Consider the following 21,101-nt stretch of genomic DNA (forward strand, 5'->3'; position numbering starts at 1 on the left):
ATAATTATCTACGCTTTTCAAGAGTTTTATAAACCTTTCACAGGGTTATTTTGGGTTTTTTTGTGGGTTTTTTTGGCAGCGAGGCATGTGGGATCTTAGCTCCCCGACCAGGGATCTAACCTGCACCCCCTGCATTGGAAGGTAAAGTCTTAAACACTGGACCGCCAGAGAAGTCTCACTGGGTTTTATTTGTATCACACTATCTAGTTTTAAAAGATCATCCCTATCTGGTCATGCAGACGCTCTGACATCACACAGAAGCCTAGGCTACTACAGTCTGCAAATACTGGGAAGTTTAGAAACTCTCTCAAGTCACATAGCTAGAAAGTGAATACAGCCCAGGCCTCCTCTGCCCCAGCACAGCCAGCTCGGCGGCAGGGGTTGGGGGCACCCCCAGGCCTCCAGTCTCCTAATTCCATTCATGGAATGCTTCTTCAATGCTAACTATACCCTCAGCACAGTGTTACAAGTTGTGGAAGATGCTTGCCCTCAGGGAAGGTGGGATCCATTTGGTCAAAGGGGCCACAAAACAATGTACCAACGCACTAGCACCACAGCCTAGAGTAGAATTGGAGAGTCCTACCAGATGAAGAAAATAAAACTCTTCTCTTGACTGTTTGACCTCTGCTGAAACCAGCTGGGACAAATTGGGACAAAGAGCAGATATAAGGTCAAAAATAGAGTCCAGTAGGACAGGGATGGTAGAAAGACCAAGACCGGTCCCAGTCCTGTTGGAGGATTGATGGAAATAACAGTAGCTGTTATTGTTTCCTTTCAAATAACCCGGCTTTGTCCAAATTCAACTTTCATTTCACCAGTAGGTATTTCCCTTTGGCGGTGAGGAGGTGGTGGGGGGAATAGGCAAACCTTGATTCCAGATTTGGGGCTCTCCTCCTTAGTTTTAAAATGAGGAGGTGGGTAGGCAGGCTTTGTACGCTGCAAAGTTTCTAAGTGCGCCTGGGATACATCTGTAACTCACAGTTAGTAAAGAACTAAAAATAAAAATCCTTTGACTTCCTTCTCCTTTACCAGTGTTTTTGTTGCAGAAACCCCGCTGGACCAGCTACTGTCACTTCGTGTTGGTGGCATTTAAAAAAATTAGTCAGTGGTTAGGCTATTAAATGTTCAACTGCTAATGACGATGATTTTCCTTTCATTTATTTTACCATAGCAACATTTCCCCCTCTCTTAATGTCTTTGTTTAAACAATCAGCATTTCAACAAGAGTAAATAAAATATTTTAAAAAGAGATATCACCATAAGCTAACACACCGACTGTTTTCATTTTTCCCTGCTTCTGATGTCCATGCATATGTATTTTTACCTAATTACACTCATACTCTCGATACGTCATGTGATCTTTTTCCTTTAGATTATGCTGTAAACATTTTCCGTTTCCATAGACCTCGTTATTATTATTTAATAGCTGCATAATATTCCACAGGATGGACGTTCCATCATTTGAGTTAACCATTTCCCTGTTCTTGGCCACTGAGATTGATGCCAACTTCTATTACTCAGTGTATTGACTTAGATGCAATTTTTACAGAGACATAAAAAATGTCTTTGAGGTGTCTGTCTTTTGGAAGAGGACACAAACAGCTCCAGCTCATTGTGTGTCTACCAGGTACAAAGATGGAGCCCAGACTCTAAAAGGCCAGTCAGTGGGTGAGTGGTTGCCAGATAATTATTCTATCTATGACAGGACAGAAACATCACCGATAGTTTGTAACTGTGATAACAATGACATTCACTTTCATGATTAACAACCAAAAAATCAGAAATACTACGACATGGTGCCAATCCTAGCTTCCTCTTTTCTGTTCCCTTATGCCAGAGCCACATAAAACGGGACCACATTGCTAATGCCATTCTGCATTAGACTACAAATTAGCACCCTTCATTGGGCCTGTGAGCGTCAGAGTTGGATGCCAAGGGGAATGCGCTGTTCTCTCGGAAGAAGGCAGAAGGTCTCTTGTTGCCTTTAGGCTGGCAGGTGGGGGAATGGTGGTGGTACATACAGTAGGTGAGGGGGTGGTATATATTAGCAGTGGGAGGGTGGTATATATGGGGGGGTATATACAGCAGGTGAAGGGGTGGGCTGTGTACCGAGGGTCAGGCTGGCCCTTACCGTGTTCTCCTGCGACAGGAATGAAGCCAGTCCATGAAGAAGCAGGAGAGGAAGAGAGGGTTGGGGGCCTGGAGGTGGAGGCAGGTGCCACAGGCTGGATGGAGAAGGGAGGCAAAGAAGCCGAGGGAGGGGCGGGGCTTATGGGTGGTGGGGAAGGGGACAAGGGAGGGGGTGCGAGCTGTGCGCTCTGGACGGCGGGGGGAATACCCGGCGCCCGTGCGGCGGGGCGGGGCAGGACGGGGGCGGGGCTCGCGGGAGTGCTGGGCCGGAAGCGGGGGGCTCGCGGGAGTTCAGGGCCGGAGGGGCGAGTGGGCGGGACCGAAGGGCGCGGGGGCGGGGCCGGGGAGGGGTGCGCGGGGCGCGGGCGGGAGGTGCGCGGTGGGGCGGGGTCTGTGGTGGTGAGGGGCCCGGGCGGGGCGTGAAGGGGCGGGGCCTGTGGGGCGCGGGGGCGGGGCAAGAGGGCGCGGGGGCGGGACCGCGCGCGTTCGCAGCCGCGAGCCCAGCGCTGTACCCAGCGCTGTACCCCGCGCGTCCCGCCACGTCCCGCCGCGTCCCGGTGCCACCGCCGCGGCCCCACCATGCTCCCGCTGCTCGGGCTGTGCTTGGCCCTGCCGTTCTGCGCGGGGTCGCTGGAAGAGGCGCAGAGCTGGGGGGACACTTCGGAGCAAGTAAGTGGAGTTCGGGGGGCCGCAGGGCGGGCCCGGGACGCGGGCTGCCGCCCTTTCCCACCGCCTCCTTCGGGCGCGTGGCTGCCGGACAGGCTCCTGGACGCGAAGAAGGGAGGGTTCACCCCCATCTCCTGTCACATCGTCCCTCCACCTCCTCTCTGTCCCCAGCCTTCTGCTCGGGAACTTCCCCATCTACTGGTCCCTCGAGGAGAGCGTCTGGCTGGCGAAGTTTCTTGCAGAATTGTGTCTGCCACTTCAAAATCCTGCAGAACCAAATCTCCTTGGCTCCTGTTACCTGCGCGGGTTTCTGCTAGTTTTTTGTTGTTCATTTCTGAGCCAGAGCCCCAGGTTAACTACAGGATTCTTTAAGGCTCGTGTGTGGGGTAGTGTGTTGTTGCTGTCGGTTCCTAGTTGTTCCAGAGAGAAAGCACATCTAGGAAAAATTCCAAACTCCTGGAAGCCTCTGCTTTTCCCATCTGAAAACAGGGAGAACACGACTTTCCATCAGGTTCTTATCAATGCTTTAGCAGTTTAAAGGTGGCCAGATGATGGGCAGAGGATCAAGAACCAAAGGGTCTCAGTTACCCTGGTTAATACTCTGTGTATCTGCCAGGGTTTTTAAAATGGCTTAACCTCACAGGTGAATGAAACCTGCAAATATGAAATCTCAGTACAATGCCCCATGGATAGGAAAGCTCTTTGACGAGTATAAAACAGGTTGGAACAGTTTTCAAAGCGCAGACCTTATAGGGAGAAATGTCTCTGTCCTGATTAAAGGCTCCTGGTGCTGTTTACACACACGTATTTAAGTTGTTTAGCTGATAGCATGCTTTCACAGGATGGGAAGAAGAGATAAGCAAGTATACTTTCTGTCCCCTTTCCCAGCACCTTGGTTTGAAGAGCAGATCTGGAAAACAGAATCTACCTAAACATCCCGTAGTTACTTTCATGTTGACGCTCCCTCAAGGATGTGCTTATCTGTGAAATGGAAGAAATGGTCATTCTCTTGTAGGACTATCAGGAGAAATAACCCATAAAAATTCCAGGAGGCTGTGCGGCGGAGGAGAAACATGCAGGCTTGGGATCCAGAGCGAAAGGCTAGTCTCTCCTTTGCCCTTTACAGCTGTGTGGCCTGGACAAGCTGCTTACCTTCTCTGAGCCTTCCTTTACTGTCCATCACAGCACGGAACACACCTCCTCTTGAGCATACTTGTAAGGATCCAGCTGTTAGTTTATGTAAAGGACCTGGTATACGGTGGGTGCTCAAGAAATGGTAGCTGTTTTGGTCAGTGGTTAAGGGCATAGACTTGGTGCCTGGGCTCGATTCCTGATTCTGGCACTTACCAGCTCTGTGACGCTGAGCAAGGTCCTGGGTGCTTCAATCTCCAATTCTGTGAAAAGTGGGAGAGAATAGGGTGATGAGGATTGGATAGTTAATACACCTAAGGTGCTGGGAACGGAGTCAGCACTTAGTGTTGGTGGCTGCTGTTAGGCTTGGGCAGCTGAAATGCTGAGGGTAGGAATTTAGGGTAAAGATCCTAAAACTTTTTTTAGGGGGCGGAGGGAGAAGAATGTGGGAAGCACTGAAACAAAGATTCTGTTTGTGAACTAGGAGGAGGGACTAAAGCTCTGACATCTGCAAGTCCAAGTAGGCTTAACACTGAACTTCCCTGAATAGAAGAACACAGGTTTAGCCCATTTTAGTGACTTCATGCAGTCGTCAACTCACGACACTATTTATTCATCTGGAAAATGACTAAATCAGAAAAGACTCCAAATATAAAGTTCTGTGAAAATTTGCGATTTTACCTTTTTATCCCTACTGTATTAAAAAAATTTGTGTGTGTGTATAAGATGTAGGATTTGAGAGCACAGGCTCCAGAACCAGACTTCCTGGGTTTGAATCCTGGCTCTGCACTTACTGGGGAGTTAATTAACATCTATGAGCCCCTATTTACCCATCTTGAGAATGGGGATGATGAGATTACTTAATTAAAAGGATTTTGAAGATTAAAATAGTTAATATACTTAGAACTTAGAATGGTGCCTGGCAATGCAGTTAGTGCTCTGGTCTCAATAATTATGGTCTTCAAAATTATATGTGAACAATTTTTAAAATTTATTTTTTATTGAAGTATAGTTGAATTACAATGTGTTAATTTCTGCTGTATAGCAAAGTGATTCAGTTATACATATATATATTTACATTCTTTTTCATATTCTTTTCCATTATGGTTTATCACAGGATATTGAATATACTTCCCTGTGCTATACAGTAGGACCTTGTTGTTTATCCTTTCTGTATATAATAGTTGGCATCTGCTAATCCCTAACTCCCAATCCAAACCTCTCCCACCATCCCTCCCCCTTGGCGACCACCAGTCTATTCTGTATGTCCCTGATTCTCTTCTGTTTCATAGATAGGTTCATTTATGTCCAGTTTTAAATTCCACATATAAGTGATATCATATGGTATTTGGTGAACAATGTTTAAATGTCAATGAATATGTAAGTTTTAATGTACCTGAACTTGCCTATTAGCTTGTGTGGCAATTCTTGTGCTGCAACTTGCCTATTAGCTTGTTATATACCTTTAATTGAAAATATTACTAATAATATCCTAGATTCAAGTCCCTTCCTCCCTCTACACCTCATCTGTAAACAGTGTTACCCGTAGTGTAATAAACCCACTATCAGCAGTGGTTTTCAAACTTCATCTTGCAGAAAGACACTCGGGGGCTCTTTAAACATTCAGATTCCTATGCCCCACCCCCATTAATTTCCATCCACTAGGTTTGGGTGGGACCCAGATGATCCTGATGCAGGTGATGCATGGACCACACTTAGACTAATTCAGCTTTGAAAGAACCTTTCAGGAAATCAATATTAAAAAGCAAGGCTCTTGTATAAAATCAGCCTGCTTTCAAATTGATATGGTTTCTTTTTTTAAAAAAAAATATTTATTTAGTTATTTATTTTTGGCTGTGTCGGGTCTTCATTGTGGCTCGCGGGCTTCTCTCTAGTTGTGTCATGAGGGCTCGTGGGCTTAGTTGCCCAGCGGCATGTGGGATCTTGTTTCCCCGACCAGGGATCGAACCCGCGTCCCGTGCATTGGAAGGCAGATTCTTAACTGCTGGACCACCAGGGAAGTCCCTCAAACTGATATGGTTTCTTTAACTAAGGATGGAGCTACGTTCCCATTATACAAAAGCAGTTTTTAATTTACAGGATAATAGTAGGCACCAAGTGTTGAGTGTCAGGGAGAGTTTGCTAGGAGCTCTATGTAAAAATAATAAGAAACAATAAAGTGTATGGTTAAGAGCACCCCAAGTGGAACCAGACTGCCTGGGTTCAAATCTGGATCCCATCACTTACTGGCTGTGTGTACTTGGGCAAGTAACTTAACCTCTCTGGGTCTCCGTTTCCTCGCCTGCAAGATGGCGTTGTTAATGGTTCCTACCTCATAGACGGGGGTGGATCTAAGTTTTGAGAGAGGAGTCAAGTTTACCTAATGGGCAAAGCCCTCTTAAAGAAAAATGCCAAATGCTAAAAGTGCTAAAATAAACATTTATTTAGAATGATAAATAAATCACAGCAAATGACACATTTTGACAAACACTACGAATACCACCGTTTGTTAAGGGACCGTGCAAGTGAAGGATCCTGACGCTTACCTTTTATTAGCTTCTAAACAATAATAAACTATTAAATAAAAAAATAACAAACCCACTTCTGCTCCTGTTTGTTGTGAGGATAAAATGAGTTGATTCAGCACAGCACTTACACATAGTAAGCACTCAGGTCCTATTAGCTATTTTGGTTGTTTATGTACAGCCTGGTTGAATCTCTGCCACTGCAAGGAAGGCCTCAGCGAGCTTATGCTCCAGGAGAACTATGGAAGTCCACCCAGGGGAAGTGATGCATGCAAGTGATATTTCAGAGCCTAGATTAGAACCCAGGAGTGCTGCATGCCAAGCCGGGCTCTCAGTGACTCCTCCAAAGACCGCCACTTTCATGTTTACAATGTAATGTAATTTGTTTAAATATGATTTTAATTTGTAGCTCCTGGCACATAGATTGTGTTCAGCGTAGGCTTCTGGTACCACACTCACCGTGGGGATACATTTCTAATTCCCTGAATCGAGCATTTCTGCAGTTTTAAGTTTTATAGTCTCTCACTCAGAACCTTTGCATTTGGGAAAACAAAGAAAATCAAGACCAGTTTTGGGTTTTTTTTAACGCTTTGAAAAGTAAAGTCAAGGAAAGATTCTCTGAGCTCCAGACCACTCGATAATGTCTCCTTTATGTGCACGGGTGTGATCGTTGCAATGGAGTCCTAAGGCTGGATGGGGAAGAGGGGTATTACGGGAGAGATTCCAGAGATTTACTCACTCCTGAACCAGAACCAGCTATATCTGGTTTCTTTGGGGGGAGGTGGGGAGAAGGATGGGGGAGTCCTGCGAGCTGGGCGATGAGTCGTATGTGACTTCGTGTTCCTAACGAATGCTCTCCCAAGGTCCTGGTTGCGCTAACATAAAGCAGCCGTGCCCCCCGTGCTGTCAGAGGTCCAGCTGGAGGTCCTGTAAGCTTTCTGTATCTAAGGGGCAGAGGGTCCGTTTAGGAAAATGGGGCCATAGGATGGAGACCTGAGCTTTCTTTGTGGGGTTGGGGGGTGGTCCCAACCTCCTGATTATCTTCCCACAAGCCAGATCCATTTCCCTTGTTTCTCACAGGTTAAAAGAAACAAGGTGACTTGCCTAAGGTTAGTTGGTTTGGGTTTTGTTTTTGTTTTTCCAGCTGCCTGGAAAATTGTTTGGAATTTCAGCCCCCAAAAGAAGTTTCTTCTTCCATTGCTGAGGTTATGGGCCCCCCAAATGGCAAGAGGTTCATAGCAGGACAACCTGCAGCAACATTTCTCCAAAGGAAGAGAACTTTTGTGCGGGTGACAGAGAATTACCCAGATGGGATCCTCCCAGACTAAGTGTCCTCGGTCCAGGTGATGCGTGGCATCTCCCGTGCTTTCCAGCCTGTAGCCCTGGGTTTGGTGTCAGGTCCTGTATCAGATCTCTGAGGCAGCGGACTCCTGAGCTCCTGGCTCTTGGTTTCAGGTTTTCAGAATGCCCTCAGAAGATGGAGCCCAGCGGGTAGATACATTTCTGGCACAGAGCCCGCTGGGAACTCATGTCTTCAGCCGTTTGGCGGTGTGTGGCTGAGGCTGGCCTAAGTACAGCCTGAGGGCATGAACCCCGCCTTTCTGTCCCTCTTTCAGTGGACCCGGGTCACTAAAGCATCCATCCCTAACGGGAATGTGTTTGTTCTGCCTATTCACAACATCCCTCACCCTGGGTGGAATTAGGGTTCACTCCTCTTCTCCTTTCCTGTGCTTTCCCATCTGTGGATTTTCTGGAATGCTTTCACGGTGTTTCTCTTCCCTCCCAATCCTGATCCAACACTGTGATTGATCCTGGGGTGAGAATACCATCTCTGTTACCCAAATTACGAACATTAAGCAGTGCCTGCTGTTTTTTACCTCTGGTTGGACTACCCGATGATGGAGTAGAGGAGATTCCAATCCCCCAGCTCTGATGGTGTTATTGCTGCATTCTTTGAGCAAAGGCAGTCTTCAGCCGCCCTTGCACATCCTGGTAGGGAATGCTGCTTGGTCCATGTGAGTTAAAGAGGCAGATGATGAGCTTCTTCTCAGCATGGTTCCTATATTGAACTGGATGCTCTTTAAATTTCTCTTCCCCTTTCATTCCACTCCAACAAACATCCTACACAACTACTTCTAGCCATCCCTCCATCGTAAAGCCTCTCATGGTCATCTGAGAACATAGTGAACTCTTCTTTTTTCCATTTCTTTTGTAAAAATAACCTCGCTACTAAGTCTTCCTGAGTGTATTTCTTTCAAGTAGGTAGTATCGTCCTTGATGGCAAAAATCGTGGCTCATATTTCTCAATAAACACTGTGGTCTGGACATCTGTTCTGATGCTGGAGAAGTAAGCTCAGCTCAGTAGGAGCAAAACATCCTATTTGAGCCATCTCTTAAGTCTGTTATTTGGGGGTCCATGCTCTGAGATTACTCTTCATGGCAGCCCTTGACATTAAGCTGGAGTCGGTTACTTACCTGTCCTTAACCCACACTCCCAGGTTCTTACCAGGCCATGGGAAAACTCTCCAACAATAAAAGGGATCAGGAATTCCTAACTAAAAACAATGAAGATGACATTGCTGTCATTTCCACTTCTAATCCTAGCTGGCACCAGGAAGTTTTGATTCTGGTTCAGTCTGAGTCTAAATTTGGACTGAAGTGTAGCCATCGTGATCCCCTGAGAGGTCAGATAGTCATCTCAAAAATGAAAAACCAACCTCTCTTGTTCTCCTTAATGCTTGTTTATTTTCTTGGAAAACCTATTTTACAAAGGAGGAGACTTCAAAGAAATACTTTAGATCAACCAGAGAACATAATACCTGAGCAGGGCTGAGCTTCCCTTCTGACCATGGCTATCTTAAGTGGTCCCCAGCCTATTCCACATTTTTAGGAAGGGAGCGGCCTGAGCTGAGCCTGCAGACCCGACGGAGACCTTGCCCAGGACGATTCTTCTGGCTTTCCTTGGACGGTCCCAATCATCCCATGTCATTTTAGAAATAGAAACCAGTGTCCTCCTAGTCATTGTTTGGTTCTCATAAGGAGCTAGGGCCGATGTAAACCTAAATCCTGTACTGATTCTTTCTATTCCATGTTCTGTAGAATAGGAGACTCTATAATGGCTTATAATGGTAATTTACAGTAGCATTATCTATTTTCAGGAGGGATCAGGGAGAGGATAGTGATTAAACCAGTTTCTGTTATACTTTTAGTTAACAAAATGGAAATATCTTTATTGTTTTTTTCCTATTTGGAAATGATACACAGTAATTTGTCCAAAACTGAGATAGTACAAAAAAGTTTAAAGAAAAAGAATTTAATCACTCAAAAGTAACAGCCATTAGCATTTTGGGCACATTCTACACATGTAGACAATTATAAAAATGAGATCATGTTAAATATAGCGTTTTGCTACCTGATTTAATCACTTAAAATATGTCTGAATGTATAAGTGAGGACAGGCCAGACTGTCCTCGCTGGGGTAACAACCCCCAAATCTCAGTGACTTAAATGACAAACGTTTATTTCTTGCTTGTATAACTTGTCCATCTTGGATTGTCGGTGCAGCAAGTGTGACCTTGGGCTTGATGGAGCAGTGACCATATCAAACGTTGCTAATTACTATGCCGGTGAGAAAAGGCAGTTCTGGAGGACCTCACACCTGCGATCAAATCCTTGGCGCAGAAGTGACAGACGCCACTTAACATTCATAACTTACTGGCCAGAGCCAGTCCCGTGGCTCTGTCTTCCCACAAGGGGGCCAGGAAATGCAATCCTTCTGGCAGAGAGTTGGAGAAATATTTGGTGAACAGCACAGAAGTCCAGTAAAATTAACATTGATGTCAGTAAATATAGGCCCATACTATTATTTTCAATAGCTGTATTCTAATTAATCAATGTATCATAATATATTTAACCAAACCATTTTTAAAGGATATGTTAGGCTATTTCCAATGATTAGCAATTGTTTTAAAAGTTGCAAAGAATTTTTTTGTACATTCATTTTTTTCCTATTGATTTTTCCCCCATATGATGCTTTTCTGAAACTACGATTTCTAAATTAGAAGACGTGCATACTGGTGGAAATGTAAAATGTTACAGCTGCTTTGAAAACTGGTTTATCTATTTCTTAAAAGTTATATTTATCATATGATCCAGGAATTCCACTTGTAGGTATCTGCCTGAGGAAACTAAAAACATATGTCCAACACAAAGAACTCTATCTGAATGTTCATGCAAGTTCCACATTATAAATAATAGCCAAAAAGTAGAAATAACCTAAACATCCATCAACTGGCCAATGTATAAACAAAATGTGGTGTATCCACACAATGGAATATTATTCAGACGTAAAAAAGAACAAAGTGCTGATAAATGCTACAAGATTATGCTAAGTGAAAAAAGCCAGTAATAAATGACCACATATGGTATGATTCCATGTATATGAAATGCCCCCAATGAGTAAATCCATAGAGACAAAGTAGATTAGTGGTTGCCTGGGGCCAGGGCAAAGGCTGGGGTTGGGAGCTGGTGGGTAAGGGGTGCAACCTTTCTGTTAGGATAATAAAAATGTTCTAAGTTGATAGTCGTGGTGATTGCACAACTCTGTGCATACACTACAACACATTGAATTGTTTTAAATGAATGAATTTTATTGTTTGTAAATTATACTTCATAAAGCTGTTGAAAAAGGCATGCATACAGTCTAAGCATATTTTCCAAGTCTGTGATCGACATTGTCAAACTGCCCTCCAGAAAGGCCGATTCATCACTCACAGCAGCGGTAGTTAACCCTTCTGTTCTTTAAACAGTGATGTGTCATGAGAAATAATCAGCAACCAGCTAGGACTTTTAAATTAGTCCAGAGGGGCTGGTTAATTATTATATGATTTTTAAAAATAAGGATGTTATTACCGTCCCATGCCCCTCCTCTGCATGTGGCAAGGTATAACAAATCATCCACAAAAAACACAGTAAGAAAGTTCAAGGTAAGTTCAGTTTTGCTTCCAGAGTTTCCTGGAGTTTTGAGCGGAGTGAATGAGCCCATCAGCGTTGAGCTGACAGGTTTACTCGTAACAGACACAACAGCAAAGAGCCGATTTTCCAGCCAAAAGTGAATGGAAACCGAAAACAGATATTTTCTAATGAACTCTGTCCTGGCCATTTCATCTGTCTTCCCCTAACAGATGTAAGAACCCTCAGGTGAGGAGGGTGTGTGACATCGTGGGTTCAGCAGTCAGCCAGGTCTGAGAGGGATGAATTCTAATCCTGGCCTAGATGCTCCCTGGTTACAGGTCAAAACTGCTTTTCAGGATGGATAACCCTTTGCGTGAATTCGAATTGGTTTTAACCCCCCTCATGTAACTCACCTGAGAATGACCTCACGATCATATTTTATGTCTCTTTTCTTCTTCTAGGTTGCACTCAGGGTCCCAAGGCAAGTCAGGCTGTTGCAAAGGCTGGTACGTATATTCACGTATATTCTCTTAAAAATCTGTTCCCCTCGCTGTTCTGTGTATTTTGAACCAGGCAATAACTGTGTTCGCAGCTTCTCCAAAGCTTATAAATTGCATGTAGAAGAAATCGAACATGAAACAGTGTAGCTTCTGTAAGGCTTTCTTTTATAGGCTTTTATAAGGCTTTCTTTAAGTGGATTTTTTTTCTGAAAAGAGACCTGATTATTCCAGTAGAACTATAAGGACGAAGTGTGAAGTTTTCAAAGACCTTCTTAGAAAAAAGCCCAACACCTAAGTGAATCTTTACTTTTTATGATGTTCTTACACAAGAAATAAAGGCTGTGTTGTGAAGTAAACAGCTAAAGCAAGCAAAGAATTCACATTTGTAGATTAAAGCTTTGTGTAATGGAAGTTGGTCCAGGCTCTCAGTGCATGCTGGAGGTTTCCAGATGGAACTTGGGCAGATAGATGTTCAGGATTCTAAGCATTTATCTGAAATGATCTCAGTCCTTCCTTCCCACTGTGTGTGCCGTGACATATCAAAATGTGGGGACACGCCTTCAGGCTCTGAGGCTATGGATTCCTCTGTACATCCTCAGGAATGAGCCATTTACCTAAGGCCTCCCCACTCCTGGCTGGTAGTTGAGTCAAGGCTGGATTGACCATGACCAGTGTTGCAATCATTACCATCTTTACTTGGACCAGAACTTTGTGTTCTCATCGTTTTCTGCATGGCCTCTTCCTCCCCTCCCTTCTCCTATTCTCCCAATCCGACTCCCCATACCCCAGGTTTGCTGACCTCATCGTCTCATGTTTTTGTCCATGTTCACATCATCATGCACAGACATATGTGAACATAAACGGGTCAAGAATTGTGAAGAGTCTAGATTTTTACCCTACTTACAAGCCAATAAGCTAGTCTGTTGCTGTTTCATGGTTGCTGGCACCAAACAAGAGACTCCTGGGTCAGAGATGAAGGATGATTTATTACTCACAGTAAGAGCAGAAGTCAGAGTGGCAGGATTGGTGCCTTTCCTCCAGCTCCGTTCTCATGTAGTGATACAGAGAGGGCCAGGCGACACCTACACACGTGGCTGGTTTTATCACAAGAGAGGTACTGTAGAGCACAGGGAACTCTACTCAGTCCTCTATCATGACCTATATGGGAAAAGAATCTAAAAAAGAGTGGATATGTGTATAGGTATAACTGATTCACTTTGCTGTACAGCAGAAACGAGCACAGCATTGTGAATCAACCATACTCCAATAAATATTAGTTAAAAAAAAAAAAGAGAGAAACGCTAAGCTTAGGGAACCTGACTCTTTTGTAATGTGCGCTAAGCCTGCCTGATCTTTGCCCTGGAGGGAGACATTCTCTTTTTTACTCTGGACTTTAAGCCAACCCGCCCTTTGCCCTGAAGGGAAGCCCCACCTCTCTCTTCCCAAGCTGCTGATTATACGAATATCCTGGAAAATGTAGTACAAAACAGAGGTAGCCAGTGCCTCTGCTCGGAAGATGTGCAGAAATACCAGACTCATGGACAGTAGTCTCCCAGCAAGACATAGATACACATATTCATTCATTCAACAAGGCTTTTTTTGTTTTGTTTTGTTTTTGGCCAAGCCACGCGGCTTGTGGGATCTTAGTTCCCTGACCAGGGATTGAACCCGTGCTGCTTGCAGTGAAAGCGCTGAGTCCTAACCACTGGACTGCCAGGGAATTCCCAACAAGTTATTTTTTTGAATCCTTACTATCTGCCCAGAAATGTTCAAGGCACTGGGAATACAGCAATGAACGAAACAGGCAAAAGACCCAGTCTTTCATAGAGCTTGGATTCTAAAGCGGGGCAGAGATAGACACAGTCAGTAAATAAATGGTTAAGTGTGTTAGGAATAGAGAAGATGCCATGAGAAAAACAACATGGCAGAGGCAGGTGGGGGACCCTCGTGTACATGGGCATGTAGGAGAGTTCTCGTATTTGCTTTCAGACAGTGGGACCATGTAACCACAGCTACTGTTCCCTGCATGCTGACCATGTGCCAGGCATTGTCCTGAGCGCCTCATGTGTCATAGCTCAACCAAATACAGAGACGTTTTACAGATGAGAAAATGGAGGTTCAGAGACATTGAGTCACTTGTCCAAGATTACACTTTCCAAAAGAGGTGGTTGAACCAGGATTTTGAGTCCCAGCAGTCTAGCTTCTGAGTCTGTGCTTGTCACTCATACACCCAACTGCCTTCTCACCTGATTGTATTTTTCTGTTTCTTACTATTTTCACTCAGCAGTGCCTCACCTGGCCTACCTCTATCCGTTCTTTTAGATGGTGAAAAATATTACAGGTTGTTGGCACACGATGGTTTATCAAGCGTTCTACTATTGATGAGCTTTCAATATTTTTCCAATTTTTTTGCCCCTGTAAATGCTGCTGCAAAAAATTTTTTTTCTAATATGTGGATGCTTTTAATTCTATGGCTGAGATTTTCAGTAAGAGGATTGCTGAGTCAGAGTGCACATACACTTTTAATTTTGATAGATGTAGTCAGACTACTTTTTGAATACACCTAGTACCTTCTGTCTTAATTTCATTTCTATCAGCAGTGATGAATATGTACATTTCTGCCAGCAGTGCTATAATTACTCCTTTTGATTTGTCAGTCTCTTAGATTTAAAGTGATACCTCATTGTTCCTTTAATGTGCATTTCCCTGAGTTTGGAATTTTCCCCATATATTTATTGGCCATTCAGGGTTGTTCTTCTGTGAAATTTTTTCTGCACCCGTTTTTCTATTGTGTTTTTTTATCCCCTAATTGTCAGTATGTAGGAGATCTTTGTGTGCTATGCATACTCTGTCTTCTGAATTGGAAGAGTTCTCCCCTAAATCTGTTATTTGTCTATTAACTTTGTATATAGTATAGTTGCCATAGAAAAGCTTTAAGTTCCTGAGTAATAAATAAGTTTATCTGTTCTTTATACCCTTCAAGGTTTCATTCTTGGTTACAAAGATTTCCTTGGCCCTTTGCCTTAGACTGTTTTATACAATCTCTCAAATTTTCTTAGAAATCTAGGAATGTTAAAAGCCTCACTTTTATTGATACACGTATTATAATTTTGTCATGTGGACTTTATTTACCCATCCAAACAGTACCAGAATGATCTTTCCAGCATAGGTCTGGTGCATCACTCTCTTTTGCAGATGTCTTCAGTGACTTTGTATCACCTGTAGGATTAACTCTGAGGACATCTATGGCCCCTTGTGATCTGGCTCCTGCCTGCCTCTGTAGCCCTCGTTTACCTGAGTCTCCTTGTATTTCGTGTTCTAGCCGTAGCACACTAATCTGAATGTTCTCTACTCTAATTAATGAAGAGGACGTGGTGACCACAGCTGGTACCCTCCTATCACTGCCAGCTCATGGACCCCTGGGGATTTCCTTGATTTTATTCTGAATTAAGTAGATACCCTTTTAATGAAGCTCTCTGGTATCACAGACACCAAAAATGTGTATGTTTTGAAAAGCAGGAGTATCTTTTTTTCTGAGTCTCCATGGTGCTTAACAGCTACTGGCCTGTTTTCCTAAAATAATTCACTGCCATCCTTTAACCTCCCGATGGCAGGGGTCGTGTCTTGGCATCCCCTTCCTAGCAGATATTCTAAAATTTGTAGCTGGGATATGTTTTGAGCAGATGTGGTGAGACACACAGACACAGAAATGATCGTCACGAAGGAGGAAGTTTATACTCAGAGATCCCGAGGGATGAGAGGCATGGCAGTGCTATGTGGGGAAGCACTGGGTCAGTCAGGGGGCAGCAGGGACAGAGAGAGAATGCGGCTAAGAGCCTTTATTGAGGTTTTTACAGGAAGGAATTGATGAGTCAGGTTAGGTATGCTGCGTAAGCTTAGGATTGGGTAGTTGGAATAATTTTGGCAGTCTCTGAACTACAGGGATGGTCCGCAGTGGTCAGGTACCTGGTCCTGGGGTGATGCGGGGCAGGGGTAATATTGGTTGGTGTGTGAGAGTTTGGTAAAGGAGGTGGTCTGGGGAGAGGGCTCCGTGCTGATTGGTTGTATCTGGAAGGTGTGCTCGCAGGGGCGTCATTTGCTATCTCTAGGAATCAGCTGGCCCTGGGAGGAGCAGCCTCTCCAAGATCAAAGCCCCAAATGCCAGAGCATCAAGAATGTAGAAAATAAGAAAATATAGTCAGTTCAGCAGATAGTGTGGTGCTGGACACCATTACCTCACTGAGAGCTAGCTACGTACATGTCTGTCTCCCTGCTCCCAACTCTAGCCATCATGGTTTACCTGTTTTAGGGGGTATACAGAATGGAATTTTTTTTCTGCATAAAGATGATAATTGCATTTTGTGTTTCCTCTCTAAACATAATGAAATATTGCCCTATAGAATGTATTACTGCAAATGGGCGATTCAGAGCTGATGACACCCTCTGTCTACAGAGGGAAAATTATTTCCCCAAGGTGGTGAATACAGTCATCAGGGAGGTGCCCGGTCTGAGGTCCTCTGCTTCACGTAATAACAGCATAAGCTGTGTTTTTCTCAAAAGGAAGAAGCATTCAGGTTTAGTAAAGATCTCTGGACGGGAGTCAGACCATTGCCAAGCTCCGTAAAGTGAGAGGGGCTGCTGAGGTTGTTTCTGAGGTTCTCTCCCACCTTTGGGCTGGTTTCTTCTAGTGGTCGACAAAGAACTCGTAGACCGGGATGAAACAGCAGAAGTTTAATCTTCTGGGAAGAGACCTGGCTCCTGGCAAAGGCCGTGGCAAACACTCCCCTGTCACAGTTCCAGATGGCATCTTGGGGGATTCAGGATGTCTTCTGGGTGGATTGATCTTAAGTGACTCACATGAGTCACACAGAAACCTCTGGTCCCCCAAGCAGCTAATTAAGACACTCCCTGCCTAAAAACGCTTTTCCATCTGTTTTGCTTTTGCAGGAAAGATAATGAAGACATTATTATGTCACAGGAAGACTTGATTTCTGCCCCCTGTTTTCCAGCCCACATTCCTAAACAAAATACTGAGTTGAATGCAAATATGGAAAGCGTGTTGGATTTTTAAGAACTGTGCTTTGGGAAAAACCGAGACCATGGTTTTATATCCTCTCTTTTATGACACATTTTCGTAAACCTCTGCCATTCCAGGTTCTGTGCTTGGCCTTGGGGTGGTGCATCTCCTCACGATTTTATGTACCTGGCCAGTATTCTTCGCCCCATGTGCCCTCCTTTCTAACTAAATTGCACTGTTCTTTTTTTTTTTTTTTAACATCTTTATTGCAGTATAATTGCTTTACAATGGTGTGTTAGTTTCTGCTTTATAACAAAGTGAATCAGCTATACATATACATATATCCCCATATCTCTTCCCTCTTGCGTCTTTCTGCCTCCCACCCTCCCTATCCCATCCCTCTAGGTGGTCACAAAGCACTGAGCTGATCTCCCTGTGCTATGCGGCTGCTTCCCACCAGCTATCTGTTTTACATTTGGTAGTGTATATATGTCCATACCACTCTCTCTCTTTGTCACATCTTACCCTTCCCCCTCCCCATATCCTCAAGTCCATTCTCTAGTAGGTCTGTGTCTTTATTCCCGTCTTGCCACTAGGTTCTTCATGACTTTTTTTTTTTCCTTAGATTCCATATATATGTGTTAGCATACTGTATTTGTTTTTCTCTTTCTGACTTACTTCACTCTGTATGACAGACTCTAACTCCATCCACCTCACTACAAATAACTCCATTTCATTTCTTTTTATGGCTGAGTAATATTCCATTGTATATACGTGCCACATCTTCTTTATCCATTCATCCGATGATGGACACTTAGGTTGCTTCCAAGTCCTGGCTATTGTAAATAGAGCTGCAGTGAACACTGTGGTACATGACTCTTTTTGAATTATGGTTTTCTCAGGGTATATGCCCAGTAGTGGGATTGCTGGGTCGTATGGTAGTTCTATTTTTAGTTTTTTAAGGAACCTCCATACTGTTCTCCATAGTGGCTGTATCAATTTACATTCCCACCAACAGTGCAAGAGGGTTCCCTTTTCTCCACACCCTCTCCAGCATTTATTGTTTCTAGATTTTTTGATGATGGCCATTCTGACCGGTGTGAGATGGTATCTCATTGTAGTTTTGATTTGTAAATTGCACTATTCTTGTGCCAGGAATGGGCTATGGTTCATTTCCATTTCTATGTCTTTTGTGTTTTTAGAATATTCTTTTTGTTTTCTTTCACCACATATAAATTCTACATCTCTTTAAAAGCCTTTTCTTACTTTTATGGTCTTCACTGTTTTCTCTTCCTTCTGAGCTCTGGAAAGTCTTCTAGTCAATGAGTAAATATTACTCAGCCATAAAAAGGAATGAAATTGTGTCATTTGCAGAGACGTGAATGGACCTAGAGACTGTCATACAGAGTGAAGTAAGTCAGAAGGAGAAAAACAAATACCATACATTAATGCATATATGTAGAATCTAGAAAATGGTATAGATGATCTTATTTGCAAAGCAGAAATGAGACACAGATGTAGAGAACAAACATGTGGATACCAAGGGGGAAAGGAGAGGGGTGGGATGAATTGGGACATTGGGATTGACATATATACACTACTATGTATAAAATAGATAACTAATGAGAACTTACTGTATAGCACAGGGAACTCTACTCAGTCCTCTGTGGTGACCTAAATGGGAAGGAAATCCAAAAAAGAGGGGATATATGTATACGTATAACTGATTCACTTTGCTGTGCAGCAGAAACTGACACAACGTTGTAAAGCAACTATATTCCCATAAAAAAAAGTAAATACATATATCTCCCTATATCTTCCTGTGTTTCTCTCTTTTTTTTGCACTTTCTTACCACCGTGCCTTGAGAGAACAGATCACGTGTAATATTTCTTCCCAATCCATCATAGAATTTAGAGTCGTGCTTCTGAAATTCTACTTTATTACTATTTCCCTTTGGAGGATATATATTTTTCTCTAATTGTTCAAGATTCAGAAAATTCAGTTTTACAAATGTTTTTGATTTTGATTCTCTGCTGAGAGCTGTGGATGAGAAAAAAGGAATAAGTCATGGCCCCTGCTTTCCACGTGTTTACAGGCCAGGAGGGGCAGGGGAAGGGATGGGTAGCTTTCGGGGATGGGGGATAGAGTTACACATAATTGATGTTAATAGATTTTCAGCAGACAGCGCTGTCACGGAAAGGCAAGGGCTATGCATGTAAATAACACAGGGGCTCCCGTGGGAAAACACTAACTGGGCAGAGCAGTAAAACTAAAATAGTTTCTTGGAACTTTTCTCACCCTGTCTCTTGGGGCTACAAACCATAAACTGTGCTTCCTCTTGATGTAATGTTGTGGAAAATTCTGCTATCCATAATCTTAAGGCAAAAGAAGATACCATAGTAGTCAAACTTAGCATTTTGTCAGGCGTCTTCTAATTTTCACATTTTAATTGCAGTGATATTTTAAGTGATAATTATCTCATAAATGAGGACAAATAAACATGACATCAAAGATAATCTCAAGGGTACCAAGTGCAGAAGATCTTTAAATACTTTAGAAATAGTACAGGGCAAGGACTCTTTATGGAAGAAGCTCAGTTTTGTTTGGAATGCCGTGCAGCTAGAGCTGTATGCTCTGTTTATCAAAGACGTAAACTTAACAAGATTTTTTCCCTAGTAGTATTCAACTTTTGTGTAAAGAAGTGATAAGTTGATAAGAAAAAAATTGGGGGGGGGGGAATTCCCTGGTGGTCCAGTGGTTAGGACTCCGCGCTTCCATGGCAGGGGGTGTGGGTTCAATCCCTGGTCAGGGAACTAAGATCCTGCAAGCTGCATGGTGTAACCAAAAAGAAAAAAGAAAAAAAAGAAAAAAATTTTTAGAAAATGTCAGAATGTGGCACTAGTGCAGAATGGATTCAGCTCCCTGCCCTGTCTGGAGTGTTTACAATTTAATGGGGGGGACAACTGAGGTTTACAGGTAACTTTTGAATTGAATCAGCATTACATATACTATGCTTTAGCAGTTCTGTATTTTACTGGCTGTCTAACAGTGACCGCTGGGAAAAGCCTTGATCAACCAGGCCACCTCTGGAATCCTTTTACAGAAGAGGCAGGATTGGAAGTCAGCAACTCCATAGTCTCATGCTGGATTTCTTACCTCCCACCTGTGTGACCAGGGGCAAGTACGCTATCCTGGTCTTAACGTTGGTAAAGCGAGGGGATTGGACTTGAGAGTTGCTTTTTCTTTATATTTGTCTTGATAGCTTTTACTATAACTTCTTCATTTCAAGGGTGTTTCTAATATGCAGAAGTCTAGTTCCCAAAACAAAAATAAATAAATAAAGCACGTAGAGATCAGAAAGAGCATAGAGTTCGAAATAATTAACAAAATGACTAAATCCAGCTCAAGGGCAACTCACACTAAAGTAGGGTTGTAAACTCAAATGTCTTAAAGGTGTCCAGGTCTAAATGTCTAAAGGTGTACGAGGAAGGTGTCCAGTTTCTGTTGCTGTATGAAAATCTTCTCCAAACTCGGTGGCTAAAGCAGCAGATTTTGTCCTAAAGAGACTAGATGTTCATAAAGAATGTTTTGTCATCATTGCTTTACAATGTTGTGTTAGTTTCTGCTGTACAACGAAGTGAATCAGCTATATGCATATGTATATCCCTTTCCTCTTGGGTCTCCCTCCCACCCTCCCCGCTCCATCCCACCCATCTCAGTCACCACAGAGCACCGAGCTGAGCTCCTTGGGCTATACAGCAGGTTCCCACTAGCTCTCTGTTTTACACATGGTAGTGTATATAGGTCAGTCCCAATCTCCCAATGCATACCACCCTCCCCTTCCCCCCGCCGTGTCCACACATCCGTTCTCTACGTCTGTGTCTCTATTCCTGCCCTGCAGATAGGTTCATCTGTACCATTTTTCTAGATTCCACATATATGCGTTAATATACAATGTTTGTTTTTCTCTTTCTGACTTACGCTGTATGACATTGTAAAGCAACCATGCCCCAATTTTAAAAAAAGAGGGCTTCCCTGGTGGTGCAGTGGTTAAGAATCCGCCTGCCAATGCAGGGGTCACGGGTTCGAGCCCTGGTCTGGGAAGATCCCACATGCCGTGGAGCAACTAAGCCTGTGCGCCACAGCTACTGAGCCTGCGCTCTAGAGCCTGCGAGCCA

The 21,101-nt window shown here is 43.6% G+C and overlaps 1 protein-coding gene across 1 annotated transcript in view; it reads left to right on the forward strand.

Moving 5' to 3' along the window:
* Positions 1-2,618: 2,618 nt before the first annotated feature.
* The window catches only part of ITIH5 (inter-alpha-trypsin inhibitor heavy chain 5), an 81,268-nt gene continuing 62,785 nt past the window's right edge, over positions 2,619-21,101 (forward strand). The window contains exons 1-2 of the mRNA XM_007167432.2: positions 2,619-2,799; positions 11,867-11,911. Coding sequence (XP_007167494.2) covers positions 2,710-2,799; positions 11,867-11,911 — 135 coding nt within the window. The 5' untranslated portion in view covers positions 2,619-2,709. The remainder of the gene's footprint in view (positions 2,800-11,866; positions 11,912-21,101) is intronic.

The sequence above is a fragment of the Balaenoptera acutorostrata genome, chromosome 3, assembly GCF_949987535.1.
Source record: "Balaenoptera acutorostrata chromosome 3, mBalAcu1.1, whole genome shotgun sequence".
NCBI classification, from domain to species: Eukaryota; Metazoa; Chordata; class Mammalia; order Artiodactyla; family Balaenopteridae; genus Balaenoptera; species Balaenoptera acutorostrata.